This window comes from Oncorhynchus nerka, linkage group LG17, assembly GCF_034236695.1.
Source record: "Oncorhynchus nerka isolate Pitt River linkage group LG17, Oner_Uvic_2.0, whole genome shotgun sequence".
Taxonomy (NCBI): domain Eukaryota; kingdom Metazoa; phylum Chordata; class Actinopteri; order Salmoniformes; family Salmonidae; genus Oncorhynchus; species Oncorhynchus nerka.
The window spans coordinates 5,730,357-5,755,519 of record NC_088412.1 but is presented as its reverse complement, the minus strand read 5'-3'; the positions used below and the strand labels follow the sequence as shown (position 1 = coordinate 5,755,519).

The following is a 25,163-nucleotide window of genomic DNA, read 5'->3' as shown; positions in this document are numbered from 1 at the left end:
GGAGGAGCAGTACCTATGGAGGAGCAGTAACTATGGAGGGAGGAGCAGTACCTATGGAGGAGCAGTACCTATGGAGGAGCAGTACCTATGGAGGGAGGAGCAGTACCTATGGAGGGAGGAGCAGTACCTATGGAGGAGCAGTAACTATGGAGGGAGGAGCAGTACCTATGGAGGAGCAGTAACTATGGAGGGAGGAGCAGTTACTATGGAGGGAGGACTGGTACCTATGGAGGAGCAGCATCTATGGAGGAGCAGTACCTATGGAGGAGCAGTACCTATGGAGGAGCAGCACCTATGGAGGGAGGAGCAGTACCTATGGAGGAGCAGTACCTATGGAGGGAGGAGCAGTACCTATGGAAGAGCAGTAACAGTACCTATGGAAGAGCAGTAACTATGGAGGAGCAGTACCTATGGAGGAGCAGTACCTATGGAGGGAGGAGCAGTACCTATGGAGGAGCAGTAACTATGGAGGGAGGAGCAGTACCTATGGAGGAGCAGTAACTATGGAGGGAGGAGCAGTTACTATGGAGGGAGGACTGGTACCTATGGAGGAGCAGTATCTATGGAGGAGCAGTACCTATGAAGGAGCAGTACCTATGGAGGAGCAGCACCTATGGAGGGAGGAGCAGTACCTATGGAGGAGCAGTACCTATGGAGGGAGGAGCAGTACCTATGGAGGAGCAGTACCTATGGAGGGAGGAGCAGTACCTATGGAAGAGCAGTAACTATGGAGGAGCAGTACCTATGGAGGAGCAGTAACTATGGAGGGAGGAGCAGTACCTATGGAAGAGCAGTAACTATGGAGGGAGGAGCAGTACCTATGGAGGAGCAGTATCTATGGAGGGAGGAGCAGTACCTATGGAGGGAGGAGCAGTACCTATGGAGGAGCAGTACCTATGGAGGGAGGAGCAGTACCTATGGAGGAGCAGTACCTATGGAGGGAGGAGCAGTACCTATGGAGGAGCAGTAACTATGGAGGGAGGAGCAGTACCTATGGAAGAGCAGTAACTATGGAGGGAGGAGCAGTACCTATGGAAGAGCAGTAACTATGGAGGGAGGAGCAGTAACTATGGAGGGAGGAGCAGTAACTACGGAGGAGCATTATTTACGGAGGAGCAGTACCTATGGAGGAGCAGTAACTATGGAGGGAGGAGCAGTACCTATGGAAGAGCAGTAACTATGGAGGGAGGAGCAGTACCTATGGAAGAGCAGTAACTATGGAGGGAGGAGCAGTAACTACGGAGGAGCATTATTTACGGAGGAGCAGTACCTATGGAGGAGCAGTAACTATGGCGGGAGGAGCAGTACATATGGAAGAGCAGTAACTATGGAGGGAGGAGCAGTACCTATGGAGGAGCAGTAACTACGGAGGAGCAGTACCTATGGAGGAGCAGTACCTATGGAGGAGCAGTATCTATGGAGGAGCAGTACCTATGGAGGAGCAGTACCTATGGAGGAGCAGTAACTATGGAGGGAGGAGCAGTACCTATGGAAGAGCAGTAACTATGGAGGGAGGAGCAGTACCTATGGAAGAGCAGTAACTATGGAGGGAGGAGCAGTACCTATGGAAGAGCAGTAACTATGGAGGGAGGAGCAGTACCTATGGAGGGAGGAGCAGTACCTATGGAGGGAGGAGCAGTACCTATGGAAGAGCAGTAACTATGGAGGGAGGAGCAGTACCTATGGAAGAGCAGTAACTATGGAGGGAGGAGCAGTACCTACGGAGGAGCAGTAACTACGGAGGAGCAGTAACTATGGAGGAGCAGTACCTATGGAGGAGCAGTAACTATGGAGGAGCAGTACCTATGGAGGAGCAGTAACTATGGAGGAGCAGTACCTATGGAGGAGCAGTACCTATGGAGGAGCAGTAACTATGGAGGAGCAGTACCTATGGAGGAGCAGTAACTATGGAGGAGCAGTACCTATGGAGGAGCAGTACCTATGGAGGAGCAGTAACTACGGAGGAGCAGTAACTACGGAGGAGCAGTACCTATGGAGGAGCAGTAACTATGGAGGAGCAGTACTATGGAGGAGCAGTACCTATGGAGGAGCAGTACTATGGAGGAGCAGTAACTATGGAGGGAGGAGCAGTACCTATGGAAGAGCAGTAACTATGGAGGGAGGAGCAGTACCTATGGAGGGAGGAGCAGTACCTATGGAGGAGCAGTATTTACGGAGGAGCAGTACCTATGGAGGGAGGAGCAGTACCTATGGAGGAGCAGTATTTACGGAGGAGCAGTACCTATGGAGGGAGGAGCAGTACCTATGGAGGAGTAGTACCTATGGAGGGAGGAGCAGTACCTATGGAGGAGCAGTACCTATGGAGGGAGGAGCAGTACCTATGGAGGAGCAGTAACTATGGAGGGAGGAGCAGTACCTATGGAAGAGCAGTAACTATGGAGGGAGGAGCAGTACCTATGGAAGAGCAGTAACTATGGAGGGAGGAGCAGTACCTATGGAAGAGCAGTAACTATGGAGGGGGGAGGAGCAATACCTATGGAGGAGCAGTACCTATGGAGGAGCAGTAACTATGGAGGAGCAGTACTATGGAGGAGCAGTACCTATGGAGGAGCAGTAACTATGGAGGGAGGAGCAGTACCTATGGAAGAGCAGTAACTATGGAGGGAGGAGCAGTACCTATGGAGGGAGGAGCAGTACCTATGAAGGAGCAGTATTTACGGAGGGAGGAGCAGTACCTATGGAGGGAGGAGCAGTACCTATGGAGGAGCAGTATTTACGGAGGAGCAGTACCTATGGAGGGAGGAGCAGTACCTATGGAGGAGCAGTACCTATGGAGGGAGGATCAGTACCTATGGAGGAGCAGTATTTACGGAGGAGCAGTATTTACGGAGGAGCAGTACCTATGGAGGGAGGAGCAGTACCTATGGAGGGAGGAGCAGTACCTATGGAGGGAGGAGCAGTACCTATGGAGGAGCAGTATTTACGGAGGAGCAGTATTTATGGACGAGCATCTCTATGTGGAGGAACTGACTGTTGGAGAAACAGGTGAGATGCACTGATGAAGCGTTTCGGGCCTGTTCGGCAGACGGTTTGGGCGGTATACCAGGGGAAATAGCGACGGGTCGGTTTTTCAATACATTTTTATATTTGTAGCTACTTTTTAAGTAAATACATGCACTTAACTTGCGCAATACGTTAGGAGATAAAGCAGAGCTAGAATGTCTACTAGAGCTGTTGCCAGATAATTGAATGTTCGTTTCTCTACCATAAGCCGCCTGTGCATATTCGCTTGTAAAACTCACCAAAATAACATTCGGTAGCTCCTACCTATATATGTAGAACTTCGTGAACTGGACTGCTTGTCTTTGCAATAGGTTATTTTTGTTTGCGCACAGTATCATATTTGCCTCCATTCGAAACTTGTGCTAATTTTGTTAGCATTCTGGTAATAGACTATTTTTGACCAGAGCTCTATGGGCCTAATTAAAAGTAGTGGGTTGTGTTTGGGACGCAGGCAGAGATTGCCAGTGAGAATGCAGTACTAACCCAGAGCCTCCATGCCAGGGGGTTTGCCCAGGATGGGCCGCAGCCCAGGAGTGGTGGAGGTGCCTGGGGTGGGGGCATCGCTACGAGGGGTGGGGGTGGTCGACTTCAGGCCTGGAATTGATGACTTGTCATTCTGCACAAGAGGAGAGAGAGAGGGGGAGGGACGGAGAGAGGAAGAGGGATAGATAGAGAAATGGAGAGGGATTAACAAATGTGGGCCCGCCAAATGCTTTGCAGTCACTCTTCAGTGGCTTTAACTGTCTGTTTCCCTGTCCTGTCTGTTTCCCTGTCCTGTCTGTTTCCCTGTCTGTTTCCCTGTCCTGTCTGTTTCCCAGTCCAGTCTGTTTCCCTGTCCAGTCTGTTTCCCTGTCCAGTCTGTTTCCCTGTCCAGTCTGTTTCCCTGTCCAGTCTGTTTCCCTGTCCAGTCTGTTCACCCAGTCCAGTCTGTTTCCCTGTCGAGTCTGTTTCCCTGTCCTGTCTGTTTCCCAGTCCTGTCTGTTTCCCAGTCTGTTTCCCAATCCTGTCTGTTTCCCAGTCCTGTCTGTTTCCCAGTCCAGTCTGTTTCCCTGTCTGTTTCCCTGTCTGTTTCCCTGTCTGTTTCCCCCAGTCCTGTCTGTTTCCCCCAGTCCTGTCTGTTTCCCTGTCTGTTTCCCAGTCCTGTCTGTTTCCCAGTCCTGTCTGTTTCCCTGTCTGTTTCCCAGTCCTGTCTGTTTCCCTGTCCAGTCTGTTTCCCTGTCCAGTCTGTTTCCCAGTCCTGTCTGTTTCCCTGTCTGTTTCCCTGTCCTGTCTGTTTCCCTGTCCTGTCTGTTTCCCTGTCCTGTCTGTTTCCCTGTCCAGTCTGTTTCCCAGTCCTGTCTGTTTCCCAGTCCTGTCTGTTTCCCTGTCTGTTTCCCTGTCCTGTCTGTTTCCCTGTCCAGTCTGTTTCCCTGTCTGTTTCCCAGTCCTGGCTGTTTCCCTGTACAGTCTGTTTCCCTGTACAGTCTGTTTCCCTGTCCAGTCTGTTTCCCTGTCCAGTCTGTTTCCCTGTCCAGTCTGTTTCCCTGTCCAGTCTGTTTCCCTGTCCAGTCTGTTTCCCTGTCCAGTCTGTTTCCCTGTCCTGTCTGCTTCCCAGTCCTGTCTGTTTCCCCCAGTCCTGTCTGTTTCCCTGTCTGTTTCCCTGTCCTGTCTGTTTCCCCCAGTCCTGTCTGTTTCCCCCAGTCCTGTCTGTTTCCCCCAGTCCTGTCTGTTTCCCTGTCTGTTTCCCTGTCCTGTCTGTTTCCCAGTCCTGTCTGTTTCCCTGTCTGTTTCCCTGTCCTGTCTGTTTCCCTGTCCAGTCTGTTTCCCTGTCTGTTTCCCAGTCCTGTCTGTTTCCCTGTACAGTCTGTTTCCCAGTCCTGTCTGTTTCCCTGTCCAGTCTGTTTCCCTGTCCTGTCTGCTCCCCAGTCCTGTCTGTTTCCCCCAGTCCTGTCTGTTTCCCTGTCTGTTTCCCTGTCCTGTCTGTTTCCCCCAGTCCTGTCTGTTTCCCCCAGTCCTGTCTGTTTCCCTGTCCTGTCTGTTTCCCAGTCCTGTCTGTTTCCCAGTCCTGTCTGTTTCCCTGTCTGTTTCCCAGTCCTGTCTGTTTCCCTGTCCAGTCTGTTTCCCTGTCCAGTCTGTTTCCCTGTCCAGTCTGTTTCCCTGTCCAGTCTGTTTCCCAGTCCTGTCTGTTTCCCTGTCTGTTTCCCTGTCCTGTCTGTTTCCCTGTCCTGTCTGTTACCAGTAGATGACTGTACATCAGCCAGAGAGAGGAGAGGTAATATGTAGCGAGGCTCCTGTCTTCTAGTTGCTGTAGAATCAGATTCTCTGTCTCTAACAGCTCACTGGACTCAACTAACCCAACATTTTATACTTACATATTTCTGCCCTGTGAACAGAGTCATATTTGGGATTTCTTAGTGTCTTGGTCAAACGTATGTTGGGAATTTGATTCCATTTGGGAAGCAGTTTAAATTAATCTCAATTAATTATTTATTTATTAATGATGAATTAATCTTCATCTCTATTGTAACTAATAAGGTTTTAATAAATAGCAGTCTCTAAACTCTGGAAGGACTACAGCGGTTGCCACGACTACATTTTTATCACTGAATCCTGCCATCCTTCCCTTTCCAGTTTCATAGCTCTCTCGTCACACACACACAACGTTCTTTACATGGTTTTCCTTGTTCTTGGAGGAGGGCGTGCTACTGGACGACGCTACAGAGGCGGGGCTGGTGGGCGTGTCCTTCTGGGGGCGGGGCTTACCGATGCCGTTCCCCTCGGGCGAGTGAGCGGGGCTAGGCCGAGGGGTAGCGGGGTCCTGGAGTAAACAAACAAATAATCACTCTGAGGACACGCCTAAGTAACTATGGAAACACACTTACAGGACAAACCACGCCCACTAACATCCAGCAACCACACCCCTTATTGTACTAAGTCACTAAGACGTGCCGGGATACAGTACAGTTGAAGTCAAAAGTTTACATATACCTTTCGCCAAATACATTTAAACTCATTTTTTCACAATTCCTGACATTTAATCCTAGTAAAAAGTCCCTGTTTTAGGTCAGTTAGGATCACCACTTTATTTTAAGAATGTGAAATGTATAATAGTAGAAGAATAGGAGTAGAGAGAATGATTTATTTCAGCTTTTATTTCTTTCATCACATTCCCAGTGGGTCAGAAGTTTACATACACTCAATTAGTATTTGGTAGCGTTGCCTTTAAATTGTTTAACTTGGGTCAAACGTTTCAGGTAGCCTTCCACAAGCTTCCCACAATAAGTTGGGTGAATTTTGGCCCATTCCTCCTGACAGAGCTGGTGTAACTTAGTCAGGTTTGTAGGCCTCCTTGCTCGCACACGCTTTTTCAGTTCTGCCCAAAATGTTCTATAGGATTGAGGTCAGGGCTTTGTGATGGCCACTCCAATACCTTGATTTTGATGTCCTTAAGCCATTTTGCCACAACTTTGGAAGTATGCTTGGGGTCATTGTCCATTTGGAAGACATTTGCGACCAAGCTTTAACTTCCTGACTGATGTCTTCAGATGTTGCTTCAATATATCCACAGATTTTTCCTTCCTCATGATGCCATCTATTTTGTGAAGTGCACCAGTCCCTCCTGCAGCAAAGCACCCCCACAACATGATGTTGCCACCCCCGTGCTTCACGGTTGGGATGGTGTTCTTCGGCTTGCAAGCCTCCCCCTTTTTCCTCCAAACATTCATTACAGTCATTATGGTCAAACAGTTCTATTTTAGTTTCATCAGACCAGAGGACATTTCTCCAAAAAGTACGATCTTTGTCCCCATGTGCAGTTGCAAACCGTAGTCTGGCTTTTTTTTGGCGGTTTTGGAGCAGTGGCTTCTTCCTTGCTGAGCGGCCTTTCGGGCTATGTCGATATAGGATTCGTTTTACTGTGGATATAGATACTTTTGTACCTGTTTCCTCTTGAATCTTCACACGGTCCTTTTTTGCTGTTGTTCTGGGATTGATTTGTACATTTCGCACCAAAGTACGTTCATCTCTAGGAGACAGACCGCGTCTCCTTCCTGAGCGGTATGACGGCTGCGTGGTCCCACGGTGTTTATACTTGCGTACTATTATTTGTACAGATGATCGTGGTACCTTCAGGTGTTTGGAAATTGCTCCCAAAGATGAACCAGACTTGTGGAGGTCTACAATGTTGTTGTTATTAGTATAGACTACTGAGTACTACACCTGTATGTTGTTATTAGTAGAGACTACTGAGTATTACACCTGTATTAATACACCTGTATGTTGTTATTAGTAGAGACTACTGAGTATTACACCTGTATTAATACACCTGTATGTTGTTATTAGTATAGACTACTGAGTATTACACCTGTAGTAATACACCTGTATGTTGTTATTAGTAGAGACTACTGAGTACTACACCTGTATTAATACACCTGTATGTTGTTATTAGTAGAGACTACTGAGTACTACACCTGTATGTTGTTATTAGTAGAGACTACTGAGTACTACACCTGTATGTTGTTATTAGTATAGACTACTGAGTATTACACCTGTAGTAATACACCTGTATGTTGTTATTAGTAGAGACTACTGAGTATTACACCTGTATTAATACACCTGTATTAATACACCTGTATGTTGTTATTAGTATAGACTACTGAGTATTACACCTGTATTAATACACCTGTATTAATACACCTGTATGTTGTTATTAGTATAGACTACTGAGTATTACACCTGTATTAATACACCTGTATTAATACACCTGTATGTTGTTATTAGTAGAGACTACTGAGTAATACACCTGTATTAATACACCTGTATGTTGTTATTAGTATAGACTACTGAGTACTACACCTGTATTAATACACCTGTATGTTGTTATTAGTAGAGACTACTGAGTATTACACCTGTATTAATACACCTGTATGTTGTTATTAGTATAGACTACTGAGTATTACACCTGTATTAATACACCTGTATGTTGTTATTAGTATAGACTACTGAGTATTACACCTGTATTAATACACCTGTATGTTGTTATTAGTATAGACTACTGAGTATTACACCTGTATTAATACACCTGTAGAATTACACCTGTATGTTGTTATTAGTAGAGACTACTGAGTACTACACCTGTAGTAATACACCTGTATGTTGTTATTAGTATAGACTACTGAGTATTACACCTGTATTAATACACCTGTATGTTGTTATTAGTAGAGACTACTGAGTAATACACCTGTAGTAATACACCTGTATGTTGTTATTAGTAGAGACTACTGAGTATTACACCTGTATTAATACACCTGTATGTTGTTATTAGTATAGACTACTGAGTATTACACCTGTATGTTGTTATTAGTAGAGACTACTGAGTATTACACCTGTATTAATACACCTGTATGTTGTTATTAGTATAGACTACTGAGTATTACACCTGTATTAATACACCTGTATGTTGTTATTAGTAGAGACTACTGAGTATTACACCTGTATTAATACACCTGTATGTTGTTATTAGTAGAGACTACTGAGTATTACACCTGTATTAATACACCTGTATGTTGTTATTAGTAGAGACTACTGAGTATTACACCTGTATTAATACACCTGTATGTTGTTATTAGTAGAGACTACTGAGTACTACACCTGTATGTTGTTATTAGTAGAGACTACTGAGTATTACACCTGTATTAATACACCTGTATGTTGTTATTAGTAGAGACTACTGAGTATTACACCTGTATTAATACACCTGTATGTTGTTATTAGTATAGACTACTGAGTATTACACCTGTAGAATTACACCTGTATGTTGTTATTAGTAGAGACTACTGAGTACTACACCTGTAGTAATACACCTGTAGTAATACACCTGTATGTTGTTATTAGTATAGACTACTGAGTATTACACCTGTAGTAATACACCTGTAGTAATACACCTGTATGTTGTTATTAGTATAGACTACTGAGTACTACACATGTAGTATTACACCTGTAGTATTACACCTGTAGTAATACACCTGTATGTTGTTATTAGTATAGACTACTGAGTACTACACCTGTATTAATACACCTGTATGTTGTTATTAGTATAGACTACTGAGTACTACACCTGTATTAATACACCTGTATGTTGTTATTAGTAGAGACTACTGAGTATTACACCTGTATTAATACACCTGTATGTTGTTATTAGTAGAGACTACTGAGTATTACACCTGTAGTAATACACCTGTATGTTGTTATTAGTATAGACTACTGAGTAATACACCTGTAGTATTACACCTGTATGTTGTTATTAGTATAGACTACTGAGTAATACACCTGTATTAATACACCTGTATGTTGTTATTAGTATAGACTACTGAGTATTACACCTGTAGTAATACACCTGTATGTTGTTATTAGTATAGACTACTGAGTACTACACCTGTATGTTGTTATTAGTATTGACTACTGAGTATTACACCTGTAGTAATACACCTGTATGTTGTTATTAGTATAGACTACTGAGTACTACACCTGTAGTAATACACCTGTATGTTGTTATTAGTAGAGACTACTGAGTAATACACCTGTAGTAATACACCTGTATGTTGTTATTAGTATAGACTACTGAGTACTACACCTGTAGTATTACACCTGTAGTATTACACCTGTAGTAATACACCTGTATGTTGTTATTAGTATAGACTACTGAGTACTACACCTGTAGTAATACACCTGTATGTTGTTATTAGTATAGACTACTGAGTACTACACCTGTAGTATTACACCTGTAGTAATACACCTGTATGTTGTTATTAGTATAGACTACTGAGTACTACACCTGTAGTATTACACCTGTAGTAATACACCTGTATGTTGTTATTAGTATAGACTACTGAGTACTACACCTGTAGTATTACACCTGTAGTATTACACCTGTAGTAATACACCTGTATGTTGTTATTAGTATAGACTACTGAGTACTACACCTGTAGTATTACACCTGTAGTAATACACCTGTATGTTGTTATTAGTATAGACTACTGAGTACTACACATGTAGTATTACACCTGTAGTAATACACCTGTATGTTGTTATTAGTATAGACTACTGAGTACTACACCTGTAGTAATACACCTGTAGTATTACACCTGTAGTATTACACCTGTAGTATTACACCTGTAGTATTACACCTGTATTAATACACCTGTATGTTGTTATTAGTAGAGACTACTGAGTATTACACCTGTATGTTGTTATTAGTATAGACTACTGAGTATTACACCTGTAGTAATACACCTGTATGTTGTTATTAGTATAGACTACTGAGTACTACACCTGTAGTAATACACCTGTATGTTGTTATTAGTAGAGACTACTGAGTAATAAACCTGTAGTAATACACCTGTATGTTGTTATTAGTATAGACTACTGAGTACTACACCTGTAGTATTACACCTGTAGTATTACACCTGTAGAATTACACCTGTATGTTGTTATTAGTAGAGACTACTGAGTAATACACCTGTAGTAATACACCTGTATGTTGTTATTAGTATAGACTACTGAGTACTACACCTGTAGTATTACACCTGTAGTATTACACCTGTAGTAATACACCTGTATGTTGTTATTAGTATAGACTACTGAGTACTACACCTGTAGTAATACACCTGTATGTTGTTATTAGTATAGACTACTGAGTACTACACCTGTAGTATTACACCTGTAGTATTACACCTGTAGTAATACACCTGTATGTTGTTATTAGTATAGACTACTGAGTACTACACCTGTAGTATTACACCTGTAGTAATACACCTGTATGTTGTTATTAGTATAGACTACTGAGTACTACACCTGTAGTATTACACCTGTAGTATTACACCTGTAGTAATACACCTGTATGTTGTTATTAGTATAGACTACTGAGTACTACACCTGTAGTATTACACCTGTAGTAATACACCTGTATGTTGTTATTAGTATAGACTACTGAGTACTACACCTGTAGTATTACACCTGTAGTAATACACCTGTATGTTGTTATTAGTATAGACTACTGAGTACTACACCTGTAGTAATACACCTGTAGTAATACACCTGTAGTATTACACCTGTAGTATTACACCTGTAGTATTACACCTGTAGTATTACACCTGTATTAATACACCTGTATGTTGTTATTAGTAGAGACTACTGAGTATTACACCTGTATTAATACACCTGTATGTTGTTATTAGTATAGACTACTGAGTACTACACCTGTATGTTGTTATTAGTATAGACTACTGAGTACTACACCTGTATTAATACACCTGTATGTTGTTATTAGTATAGACTACTGAGTACTACACCTGTAGTAATACACCTGTAGTATTACACCTGTAGTATTACACCTGTAGTAATACACCTGTAGTATTACACCTGTAGTATTACACCTGTAGTAATACACCTGTAGTATTACACCTGTAGTAATACACCTGTAGTAATACACCTGTAGTATTACACCTGTAGTAATACACCTGTATGTTGTTATTAGTATAGACTACTGAGTACTACACCTGTAGTATTACACCTGTAGTATTACACCTGTAGTAATACACCTGTATGTTGTTATTAGTATAGACTACTGAGTACTACACCTGTAGTATTACACCTGTAGTAATACACCTGTATGTTGTTATTAGTATAGACTACTGAGTACTACACCTGTAGTATTACACCTGTAGTAATACACCTGTATGTTGTTATTAGTATAGACTACTGAGTACTACACCTGTAGTAATACACCTGTAGTAATACACCTGTAGTATTACACCTGTAGTATTACACCTGTAGTATTACACCTGTAGTATTACACCTGTATTAATACACCTGTATGTTGTTATTAGTAGAGACTACTGAGTATTACACCTGTATTAATACACCTGTATGTTGTTATTAGTATAGACTACTGAGTACTACACCTGTATGTTGTTATTAGTATAGACTACTGAGTACTACACCTGTATTAATACACCTGTATGTTGTTATTAGTATAGACTACTGAGTACTACACCTGTAGTAATACACCTGTAGTATTACACCTGTAGTATTACACCTGTAGTAATACACCTGTAGTAATACACCTGTAGTATTACACCTGTAGTAATACACCTGTAGTATTACACCTGTAGTAATACACCTGTAGTAATACACCTGTAGTATTACACCTGTAGTATTACACCTGTAGTATTACACCTGTAGTATTACACCTGTAGTATTACACCTGTAGTAATACCCCTGTAGTAATACCCCTGTAGTAATACACCTGTAGTAATACACCTGTAGTATTACACCTGTAGTATTACACCTGTAGTATTACACCTGTATTAATACACCTGTAGTAATACACCTGTAGTAATACACCTGTAGTATTACACCTGTAGTATTACACCTGTAGTAATACACCTGTAGTATTACACCTGTAGTATTACACCTGTAGTAATACACCTGTAGTATTACACCTGTAGTATTACACCTGTAGTAATACACCTGTAGTATTACACCTGTAGTATTACACCTGTAGTAATACACCTGTAGTATTACACCTGTATTAATACACCTGTAGTATTACACCTGTAGCATTACACCTGTATTAATACACCTGTAGTATTACACCTGTAGTATTACACCTGTAGTATTAATACACCTGTATTAATACACCTGTAGTATTACACCTGTAGTATTACACCTGTAGTATTACACCTGTAGTATTACACCTGTAGTATTACACCTGTAGTATTACACCTGTATTAATACACCTGTAGTATTACACCTGTGTTAATACACCTGTAGTATTACACCTGTAGTATTACACCTGTATTAATACACCTGTATTAATACACCTGTAGTATTACACCTGTAGTATTACACCTGTAGTATTACACCTGTAGTAATACACCTGTAGTATTACACCTGTAGTATTACACCTGTAGTATTACACCTGTAGTATTACACCTGTATTAATACACCTGTAGTATTACACCTGTATTAATACACCTGTAGTATTACACCTGTAGTATTACACCTGTAGTATTACACCTGTAGTAATACACCTGTAGTATTACACCTGTATTAATACACCTGTAGTATTACACCTGTATTAATACACCTGTAGTATTACACCTGTAGTAATACACCTGTAGTAATACACCTGTAGTAATACACCTGTAGTATTACACCTGTAGTATTACACCTGTAGTAATACACCTGTAGTAATACACCTGTAGTATTACACCTGTAGTATTACACCTGTAGTAATACACCTGTAGTAATACACCTGTAGTATTACACCTGTAGTACTACACCTGTAGTATTACACCTGTAGTATTACACCTGTAGTATTACACCTGTAGTAATACACCTGTAGTAATACACCTGTAGTATTACACCTGTAGTATTACACCTGTAGTAAAACACCTGTAGTATTACACCTGTAGTAATACACCTGTAGTAATACACCTGTAGTATTACACCTGTATTAATACACCTGTAGTATTACACCTGTATTAATACACCTGTAGTATTACACCTGTAGCATTACACCTGTAGCATTACACCTGTATTAATACACCTGTAGTATTACACCTGTAGTAATACACCTGTAGTATTACACCTGTAGTATTACACCTGTAGTATTACACCTGTATTAATACACCTGTAGTATTACACCTGTAGTATTACACCTGTAGTATTACACCTGTAGTATTACACCTGTAGTATTACACCTGTAGTAATACACCTGTAGTATTACACCTGTATTAATACACCTGTAGTATTACACCTGTATTAATACACCTGTAGTATTACACCTGTAGTAATACACCTGTAGTAATACACCTGTAGTATTACACCTGTAGTATTACACCTGTAGTATTACACCTGTAGTAATACACCTGTAGTAATACACCTGTAGTATTACACCTGTAGTATTACACCTGTAGTAATACACCTGTAGTATTACACCTGTAGTACTACACCTGTAGTACTACACCTGTAGTATTACACCTGTAGTAATACACCTGTAGTACTACACCTGTAGTATTACACCTGTAGTATTACACCTGTAGTAATACACCTGTAGTACTACACCTGTAGTAATACACCTGTAGTATTACACCTGTAGTATTACACCTGTAGTATTACACCTGTAGTATTACACCTGTAGTAAAACACCTGTAGTATTACACCTGTAGTAATACACCTGTAGTAATACACCTGTAGTATTACACCTGTAGTATTACACCTGTAGTAATACACCTGTAGTATTACACCTGTAGTACTACATCTGTAGTAATACACCTGTAGTATTACACCTGTAGTATTACACCTGTATTAATACACCTGTAGTATTACACCTGTAGTACTACATCTGTAGTAATACACCTGTAGTATTACACCTGTAGTATTACACCTGTAGTATTACACCTGTATTAATACACCTGTAGTATTACACCTGTAGTATTACACCTGTATGTTGTTTACCTCATTGGACACATCTACGACCAGGTCATCACTCTTTTCTCCATCACTGTCCTATAGAGAGGAACATTGGAGAAACAGTCAACATGACATGATACACCTTTCTATAAACCAGCACATCTACAGCCTTCATACCAATCCATTGTGTCTGTCAACAGCCTTCACACCAATCCATTGTGTCTATCAACAGCCTTCATACCAATCCATTGTGTCTATCAACAGCCTTCACACCAATCCATTGTGTCTATCAACAGCCTTCACACCAATCCATTGTGTCTATCAACAGCCTTCATACCAATCCATTGTGTCTATCAACAGCCTTCATACCAATCCATTGTGTCTGTCAACAGCCTTCACACCAATCCATTGTGTCTATCAACAGCCTTCACACCAATCCATTGTGTCTATCAACAGCCTTCATACCAATCCATTGTGTCTATCAACAGCCTTCACACCAATCCATTGTGTCTATCAACAGCCTTCACACCAATCCATTGTGTCTATCAACAGCCTTCACACCAATCCATTGTGTCTATCAACAGCCTTCACACCATATCAACAGCCTTCATACCAATCCATTGTGTCTGTCAACAGCCTTCACACCAATCCATTGTGTCCATCAACAGCCTTCACACCAATCCATTGTGTCTATCAACAGCCTTCACACCATATCAACAGCCTTCACACCAATCCATTGTGTCTGTCAACAGCCTTCACACCATATCAACAGCCTTCATACCAATCCATTGTGTCTATCAACAGCCTTCACACCATATCAACAGCCTTCATACCAATCCATTGTGTCTGTCAACAGCCTTCACACCAATCCATTGTGTCTATCAACAGCCTTCACACCATATCAACAGCCTTCACACCAATCCATTGTGTCTGTCAACAGCCTTCACACCATATCAACAGCCTTCACACCAATCCATTGTGTCTATCAACAGCCTTCACACCAATCCATTGTGTCTATCAACAGCCTTCATACCAATCCATTGTGTCTATCAACAGCCTTCATACCAATCCATTGTGTCTATCAACAGCCTTCACACCAATCCATTGTGTCTATCAACAGCCTTCACACCAATCCATTGTGTCTATCAACAGCCTTCACACCAATCCATTGTGTCTATCAACAGCCTTCACACCAATCCATTGTGTCTATCAACAGCCTTCACACCAATCCATTGTGTCTATCAACAGCCTTCACACCAATCCATTGTGTCTATCAACAGCCTTCACACCAATCCATTGTGTCTATCAACAGCCTTCTCACCATATCAACAGCCTTCATACCAATCCATTTTGTCTGTCAACAGCCTTCACACCAATCCATTGTGTCCATCAACAGCCTTCATACCAATCCATTGTGTCTATGAACAGCCTTCACACCAATCCATTGTGTCTATCAACAGCCTTCACACCATATCAACAGCCTTCACACCATATCAACAGCCTTCACACCATATCAACAGCCTTCATACCAATCCATTGTGTCCATCAACAGCCTTCACACCAATCCATTGTGTCCATCAACAGCCTTCACACCAATCCATTGTGTCTATCAACAGCCTTCATACCAATCCATTGTGTCTATCAACAGCCTTCATACCAATCCATTGTGTCCATCAACAGCCTTCACACCAATCCATTGTGTCTATCAACAGCCTTCATACCAATCCATTGTGTCTATCAACAGCCTTCATACCAATCCATTGTGTCTATCAACAGCCTTCACACCAATCCATTGTGTCTATCAACAGCCTTCATACCAATCCATTGTGTCTGTCAACAGCCTTCACACCAATCCATTGTGTCTATCAACAGCCTTCATACCAATCCATTGTGTCTATCAACAGCCTTCATACCAATCCATTGTGTCTGTCAACAGCCTTCACACCATATCAACAGCCTTCACACCATATCAACAGCCTTCATACCAATGCATTGTGTCTATCAACAGCCTTCACACCAATCCATTGTGTCTATCAACAGCCTTCACACCAATCCATTGTGTCTGTCAACAGCCTTCACACCAATCCATTGTGTCTGTCAACAGCCTTCACACCAATCCATTGTGTCTATCAACAGCCTTCACACCATATCAACAGCCTTCATACCAATCCATTGTGTCTGTCAACAGCCTTCACCCCATATCAACAGCCTTCACACCATATCAACAGCCTTCATACCAATCCATTGTGTCTGTCAACAGCCTTCATACCAATCCATTGTGTCTGTCAACAGCCTTCACACCATATCAACAGCCTTCATACCAATCCATTGTGTCTATCAACAGCCTTCATACCAATCCATTGTGTCTGTCAACAGCCTTCACACCAATCAGTTGTGTCTATCAACAGCCTTCATACCAATCCATTGTGTCTGTCAACAGCCTTCACACCAATCCATTGTGTCTATCAACAGCCTTCATACCAATCCATTGTGTCTATCAACAGCCTTCATACCAATCCATTGTGTCTATCAACAGCCTTCATACCAATCCATTGTGTCTATCAACAGCCTTCATACCAATCCATTGTGTCTATCAACAGCCTTCATACCAATCCATTGTGTCTGTCAACAGCCTTCACACCAATCCATTGTGTCTATCAACAGCCTTCACACCAATCCATTGTGTCTATCAACAGCCTTCACACCAATCTACCCCAGCCCCGGAGCACTACTGTAGATCTGACGTTTGGATTGGTGTAAACAATGAGGTCATAGAGCCATCTTGCCCTCTGATAGGCCAGCTGGAATTGTTTCCATATTGCTTACATCTAATTCAGCCCTCTCAGATCTAGTGCCTAGGGGGCAAGGAGCTAGGAGCTAAGGGTGGATATATGGGACTGAGGGGACTTACGTATCTGCTCATACTGTCCTTCTCGTCCACTTTGCGTTTCTTAGAGTCCAGACTGTAGTCGGAGGAGCTGTGTTTCTCACTGGCTGTTCTCAGGCTGTCGGTCGGGGAAACGTTATTCTGGAGGAAATAATATATATATAAATATATATAACATATAGCACATACATAACATCCCAAGTGATATTTCTGTCTTTAAAATATGTTAATTCCATCGCTGTTCACACTTTGACAACAAGTTCATCTGCTTTCTATAAAATGATTAACGAGAGATTTGTACTATAATCCCTGGGTTTAACCCAGAAAGGGAAATGACTGGTCGTTGCCACAGGGATTAACACCACAGGTAGCCTAGTGGTTAGAGTGTAGAGGTGGTAGGTAGCCTAGTGGTTAGAGTGTAGAGGTGGCAGGTAGCCTAGTGGTTAGAGTGTAGGGGTGGCAGGTAGCCTAGTGGTTAGAGTGTAGAGGTGGTAGGTAGCCTAGTGGTTAGAGTGTAGAGGTGGCAGGTAGTCTAGTGGTTAGAGTGTAGAGGTGGTAGGTAGCCTAGTGGTTAGAGTGTAGAGGTGGCAGGTAGCCTAGTGGTTAGAGTGTAGAGGTGGCAGGTAGTCTAGTGGTTAGAGTGTAGAGGTGGCAGGTAGCCTAGTGGTTAGAGTGTAGAGGTGGTAGGTAGCCTAGTGGTCGGAGTGTAGAGGTGGTAGGTAGTCTAGTGGTTAGAGTGTAGAGGTGGTAGGTAGTCTAGTGGTTAGAGTGTAGAGGTGGTAGGTAGTCTAGTGGTTAGAGTGTAGAGGTGGCAGGTAGCCTAGTGGTTAGAGTGTAGAGGTGGCAGGTAGCCTAGTGGTTAGAGTGTAGAGGTGGCAGGTAGCCTAGTGGTTAGAGTGTAGAGGTGGCAGGTAGCCTAGTGGTTAGAGTGTAGAGGTGGCAGGTAGCCTAGTGGTTAGAGTGTAGAGGTGGCAGGTAGCCTAGTGGTTAGAGTGTAGAGGTGGCAGGTAGCCTAGTGGTTAGAGTGTAGAGGTGGCAGGTAGCCTAGTGGTTAGAGTGTAGAGGTGGCAGGTAGTCTAGTGGTTAGAGTGTAGAGGTGGCAGGTAGTCTAGTGGTTAGAGTGTAGAGGTGGCAGGTAGCCTAGTGGTTAGAGTGTAGAGGTGGCAGGTAGCCTAGTGGTTAGAGTGTAGAGGTGGCAGGTAGCCTAGTGGTTAGAGTGTAGAGGAGGCAGGGTAGCCTAGTGGTTAGAGTGTAGAGGTGGCAGGTAGCCTAGTGGTTAGAGTGTAGAGGAGGCAGGTAGCCTAGTGGTTAGAGTGTAGAGGTGACAGGTAGTCTAGTGGTTAGAGTTTAGAGGTCGCAGGTAGCCTAGTGGTTAGAGTGTAGAGGTGGTAGGTAGTCTAGTGGTTAGAGTGTAGAGGTGGCAGGTAGCCTAGTAGTTCAAGCGTTGAAAGAAGGTCGACGACATCCGATCCTCGTTTGCTAAGTCAAACGACACCGCTGGTTCTGCTCACACTGCCCTACCCTGTGCTCTGACCTCTTTCTCCCCTCTCTCTCCAGATGACATCTCGCGTCTTGTGACGGCCGGCCGCCCAACAACCTGCCCGCTTGACCCTATCCCCTCCTCTCTTCTCCAGACCATCTCCGGTGACCTTCTCCCTTACCTCACCTCGCTCATCAACTCATCCCTGACCGCTGGCTACGTCCCTCCCGTCTTCAAGAGAGCGAGAGTTGCACCCCTTCTGAAAAAACCTACACTCGATCCCTCCGATGTCAACAACTACAGACCAGTATCCCTTCTTTCTTTTCTCTCCAAAACTCTTGAACGTGCCGTCCTTGGCCAGCTCTCCCGCTATCTCTCTCAGAATGACCTTCTTGATCCAAATCAGTCAGGTTTCAAGACTAGTCATTCAACTGAGACTGCTCTTCTCTGTATCACGGAGGCGCTCCGCACTGCTAAAGCTAACTCTCTCTCCTCTGCTCTCATCCTTCTAGACCTATCGGCTGCCTTCGATACTGTGAACCATCAGATCCTCCTCTCCACCCTCTCCGAGTTGGGCATCTCCGGCGCGGCCCACGCTTGGATTGCGTCCTACCTGACAGGTCGCTCCTACCAGGTGGCGTGGCGAGAATCCGTCTCCTCACCACGTGCTCTCACCACTGGTGTCCCCCAGGGCTCTGTTCTAGGCCCTCTCCTATTCTCGCTATACACCAAGTCACTTGGCTCTGTCATAACCTCACATGGTCTCTCCTATCATTGCTATGCAGACGACACACAATTAATCTTCTCCTTTCCCCCTTCTGACGACCAGGTGGCGAATCGCATCTCTGCATGTCTGGCAGACATATCAGTGTGGATGACGGATCATCACCTCAAGCTGAACCTCGGCAAGACGGAGCTGCTCTTCCTCCCGGGGAAGGACTGCCCGTTCCATGATCTCGCCATCACGGTTGACAACTCCATTGTGTCCTCGTCCCAGAGCGCTAAGAACCTTGGCGTGATCCTGGACAACACCCTGTCGTTCTCAAATAACATCAAGGCGGTGGCCCGTTCCTGTAGGTTCATGCTCTACAACATCCGCAGAGTACGACCCTGCCTCACACAGGAAGCGGCGCAGGTCCTAATCCAGGCACTTGTCATCTCCCGTCTGGATTACTGCAACTCGCTGTTGGCTGGGCTCCCTGCCTGTGCCATTAAACCCCTACAACTCATCCAGAACGCCGCAGCCCGTCTGGTGTTCAACCTTCCCAAGTTCTCTCACGTCACCCCGCTCCTCCGCTCTCTCCACTGGCTTCCAGTTGAAGCTCGCATCCGCTACAAGACCATGGTGCTTGCCTACGGAGCTGTGAGGGGAACGGCACCTCACTACCTCCAGGCTCTGATCAGGCCCTACACCCAAACAAGGGCACTGCGTTCATCCACCTCTGGCCTGCTCGCCTCCCTACCACTGAGGAAGTACAGTTCCCGCTCAGCCCAGTCAAAACTGTTCGCTGCTCTGGCCCCCCAATGGTGGAACAAACTCCCTCACGACGCCAGGACAGCGGAGTCAATCACCACCTTCCGGAGACACCTGAAACCCCACCTCTTTAAGGAATACCTAGGATAGGATAAAGTAATCCTTCTCCCCCCCCCCCCTTAAAAGACCTAGATGCACTATTGTAAAGTGGCTGTTCCACTGGATGTCATAAGGTGAAAGCACCAATTTGTAAGTCGCTCTGGATAAGAGCGTCTGCTAAATGACTTAAATGTAAATGTATGTAAATGTTGGGCCAGTAACCCAAATGTTGCTGGATCGAATCCCCAAAAAACGGACATGGTAAGAAAAACGAACATAGACAACCCACCTAACTCACGCCCTGACCATACTAAAACAAAGACATAACAAAAGAACTAAGGTCAGAACGTGACACAATGGTAAGAATCTGTCTGTCACGTTCTGACCTTAGTTCTTTTGTTATATCTTTGTTTTAGTATGGTCAGGGTGTGAGTTGGGTGGGTTGTCTGTGTTCGTTTTTCTATGATTTGGTATGTCTATGTGTTTGGCCTGGTATGGTTCTCAATCAGAGGCAGCTGTCAATCATTGTCCCTGATTGAGAACCATATTTAGGCAGCCTGTTTTCTATTGTGTTTGGTGGGTGATTGTTTTCTGTTGTTTGTGTGTCTGCACCAGCCAGAACTGTTTCGGTCATTTCTCTTTGTAATTTTGTTATTTCTGTGTTCATCTAATAAGAATGAACACACACAACGCTACAAATTGGTCCGATCTATCTTACTCATCATCAGAGGAAGACGAAAACCCACTATCGTTCTGCACCTGGTAGTTAACACACTTGGGTGCCGAAGACGTCGATTATGGCAGCACCCCCCGCACCTCTCTGATTCAGAGGTTTTGGGTTAAATTTCGGGAAGACACATTTCAGTTCAATGCATTCAGTTTGTCATGACGTTGCCCTCTTTGGGTACAGCAAGCCCCATCCCCGTCTCCTACACCCAGTCATGCTGTGGCCATGAGGAGATCGAGTGAATTTTCATGGAGAACAAAACTTGAGGTCCGAACAACATTTATGTTCCGGAGAAGGTATAAAAGATCGGTGAGGAATCCATCTACGAACTGGTCCGTTTGGTACGACTTGGGGAAGCTCATGGGAGACGGTGTGGCCACATTACCATAACGCTGTTTATATAATAGCCCCAGATATGAGGTTTACATCTAATTGTTGTATAAGATGAATGAGTGAGGATGATACTGTTTGTAAAATGGTGTAATGTGATTTTGGACTGTTTAATGAAGGAAACTCCAATTCCCTTTTGAGTTTAACTAAATCAGAGGACCGCTCCTGAGCCCAGTTAGAGTCGGGCATCCTGGGACAGGCCCTTTCCTGCAACTCCTGAATAAAATGCATTTCTGTGAATTACTTAGTTAGTAATAAATAAATGATTTAAGACAAATGATGTATGGATGACTCATAGTGAAGACTGGGTTTGTGCAGATAACCGACAATTTATGATGTTTGGAATGCGACTAACGTGAGGTAAAATAAATAATTCATTAATCAGAAGACTAATTGATCAGATATCAAAAATATCTGAAAAGTTATATTAGGAAAATTATAACTTGGTAATCTGAACATCTTTCCTTGGTGCCCCGACTTCCTAGTTAATTACAGTTACATGATTAATTAGTTAATCACGAAATGCTAACTACAGAGAGTTATTTGATAAAGATTCATCTTCAGTTTAATGATGCCAAAGACATGACAAGTTGTACAACTGACTAGGTGCCCCCTCCCTGACCCCCCCCCTTTCCTACAGCAGAGCTGACTGTACATTCTTAAATAAATAACCCCCCCCCTTTCCTACAGCAGAGCTGACTGTACATTCTTAAATAAATACCCCCCCCCCCCCTTTCCTACAGCAGAGCTTTCATTACAAATAAAGAAAATACTCGTTATCTGGTTCCTCTATATTATAATCTATTCGGTTTTAAAAATGTATATATCCCTTTAAAGCCCGATGTGTTACATATGTCACAGGTCTCTCTCTCTCTCTCTCTCTCTCTCTCTAGCATGAGCGCTTCATTTAAATAATGAAAAATGTCACGAGACACTCATTTCTTTTCTGGCTTTCAGATAGGAACATTCTTCTCCCCTGCACCTCTTCATCCTGGTCCTGAGAGAGAAAGTAGTGCACTATGTTGTCAACTCTTCCCCTGGTCCTTAGAGAGAAAGTAGTGCACTATGTTGTCACCTCTTCATCCTGGTCCTGAGAGAGAAAGTAGTGCACTATGTTGTCAACTCTTCCCCTGGTCCTGAGAGAGAAAGTAGTGCACTATGTTGTCAACTCTTCCCCTGGTCCTGAGAGAGAAAGTAGTGCACTATGTTGTCAACTCTTCCCTGGTCCTTAGTGTACTAGAGAAAAGTAGTGCACTATGTTGTCAACTCTTCCCCTGGTCCTGAGAGAGAAAGTAGTGCACTATGTTGTCAACTCTTCCCCTGGTCCTGAGAGAGAAAGTAGTGCACTATGTTGTCAACTCTTCCCCTGGTCCTTAGAGAGAAAGTAGTGCACTATGTTGTCAACTCTTCCCCTGATCTTTAGAGAGAAAAGTAGTGCACTATGTTGTCAACTCTTCCCCTAAAGTAGGACAAGCTGCCTTTAGTCCAGGCCCATTCTGTTGGCTAGGACAAGCTGCCTTTAGTCCAGGCCCATTCTGTTGGCTAGGACAAGCTGCCTTTAGTCCAGGCCCATTCTGTTGGCTAGGACAAGCTGCCTTTAGTCCAGGCCCATTCTGTTGGCTAGGACAAGCTGCCTTTAGTCCAGGCCCATTCTGTTGGCTAGGACAAGCTGCCTTTAGTCCAGGCCCATTCTGTTGGCTAGGACAAGCTGCCTTTAGTCCACGCCCATTCTGTTGGCTAGGACAGGCTGGCTGATGTCATGGTTCTAGGCTTTTAGGCTTTTAATCCATCTGAGGCGTCTGGGATTGGAACAGAATGTAATTGAACCAGAATGACAATCTATAACAAAGAGTTAATAATTCACAAAACCGTAATACTATAGGGATATCCCCCAGAGTAAGCAGCTCGAGTTGGACACAACTGAATAACATTCCGGGTTAAAGTTTCAGATTGGCACAATATCATGCGTACAACATCTTGTATTACTGAGAGTCTGGACGCTTGGTATCGTTTCTGAAAGCACATTACTTAGGGTGTTTTTTCACGCTTTGGTTGATGTTTTATTCGAGCTGCAGAACACAGGGATGAGGGGAAAACTTCTCCTTTAAGGTCTACCACTTCTCCTTTAAGGTCTACCACTTCTCCTTTAAGGTCTACCACTTCTCCTTTAAGGTCTACCACTTCTCCTTTAAGGTCTACCACTTCTCCTTTAAGGTCTACCACTTCTCCTTTAAGGTCTACCACTTCTCCTTTAAGGTCTATCAATTCTCCTTTAAGGTCTACCACTTCTCCTTTAAGGTCTATCACTTCTCCTTTAAGGTCTATCACTTCTCCTTTAAGGTCTGCCACTTCTCCTTAAAGGTCTACCACTTCTCCTTTAAGGTCTACCACTCCCCCTTTAAGGTCTGCCACTTCTCCTTTAAGGTCTGCCACTTCTCCTTTAAGGTCTGCCACTTCTCCTTTAAGGTCTGCCACTTCTCCTTTAAGGTCTGCCACTCCTCCTTTAAGGTCTGCCACTTCTCCTTTAAGGTCTACCACTTCTCCTTTAAGGTCTACCACTTCTCCTTTAAGGTCTGCCACTTCTCCTTAAAGGTCTACCACTTCTCCTTTAAGGTCTACCACTCCCCCTTTAAGGTCTGCCACTTCTCCTTTAAGGTCTGCCACTTCTCCTTTAAGGTCTGCCACTTCTCCTTTAAGGTCTGCCACTTCTCCTTTAAGGTCTGCCACTTCTCCTTTAAGGTCTGCCACTTCTCCTTTAAGGTCTGCCACTTCTCCTTTAAGGTCTACCACTTCTCCTTTAAGGAATGATGTTGTAACGATTTTACTGAGTTCCAGTTCATATAAGGAAATCAGTCCAATTTAAATAATTTCATTAGGCCCCTAATCTATGGATTTTATGACTGGGCAGGGGCGCAGCCGTGGGTGGACCTGGGAGGGCATAGCCCCACCCACTGAGGAGCCAGGCCCAACCAATCAGAACGATCCAGCAGGAGAAGAAGCCGGATGTGGAAGTCCTGGGGAGGCGTGGTTACACGTGTTCTGCGGTTGTGAGGCCGGGTTTTGCACAACCAAAGTATTTCTACACAAACTGTGTCAGAAACCGTCTCAGGGAAGCTCATCTGTGTGCTCGTTGTTCTCACCGGGGTCGTGACCTGACTGCAGTTCAGCGTCGTAACCGACTCCAGTGGGCAAAATGATCACCTTCGATGGCCACTGGCAACGCTGGAGAAGTCTGCTCTTCCCAATTTCAACTGACAGCGTGTTCCAGTTCCCATCAATATCCAGCAACTTCACACAGTCATTGAAGAGGAGTGGGGCAACATTCCACAGCCATTGAAGAGGAGTGGGGACAACATTCCACAGCCATTGAAGAGGAGTGGGGACAACATTCCACAGCCATTGAAGAGGAGTGGGACAACATTCCACAGCCATTGAAGAGGAGTGGGGACAACATTCCACAGCCATTGAAGAGGAGTGGGACAACATTCCACAGGCCACAATCAGCAGCCTGATCAACTCCTATGTGAAGGAGATGTGTTGCACTGCATGAGGCAAATGAAAGTCACACCAGATACTGACTGGTTTTCTGATCCACACCAGATACTGACTGGTTTTCTGATCACACCAG

The 25,163-nt window shown here is 43.7% G+C and overlaps 2 protein-coding genes across 2 annotated transcripts in view; both read right to left on the bottom strand.

The window, feature by feature from the left end:
• Positions 1–25,163, bottom strand: part of LOC135561317 (uncharacterized) — a 755,535-nt gene that overhangs the window by 118,065 nt on the left and 612,307 nt on the right. The gene's annotated exons all lie outside the window — the stretch shown is intronic.
• tle3a (TLE family member 3, transcriptional corepressor a) overlaps positions 1–25,163 on the bottom strand; it is a 191,914-nt gene that overhangs the window by 53,715 nt on the left and 113,036 nt on the right. The window contains exons 9-12 of the mRNA XM_065002855.1: positions 17,390–17,506; positions 14,524–14,574; positions 5,675–5,821; positions 3,508–3,640 (exon numbers count right to left, since the gene is read on the bottom strand). Of these exons, the coding sequence (XP_064858927.1) occupies positions 3,508–3,640; positions 5,675–5,821; positions 14,524–14,574; positions 17,390–17,506 (448 nt within the window). The remainder of the gene's footprint in view (positions 1–3,507; positions 3,641–5,674; positions 5,822–14,523; positions 14,575–17,389; positions 17,507–25,163) is intronic.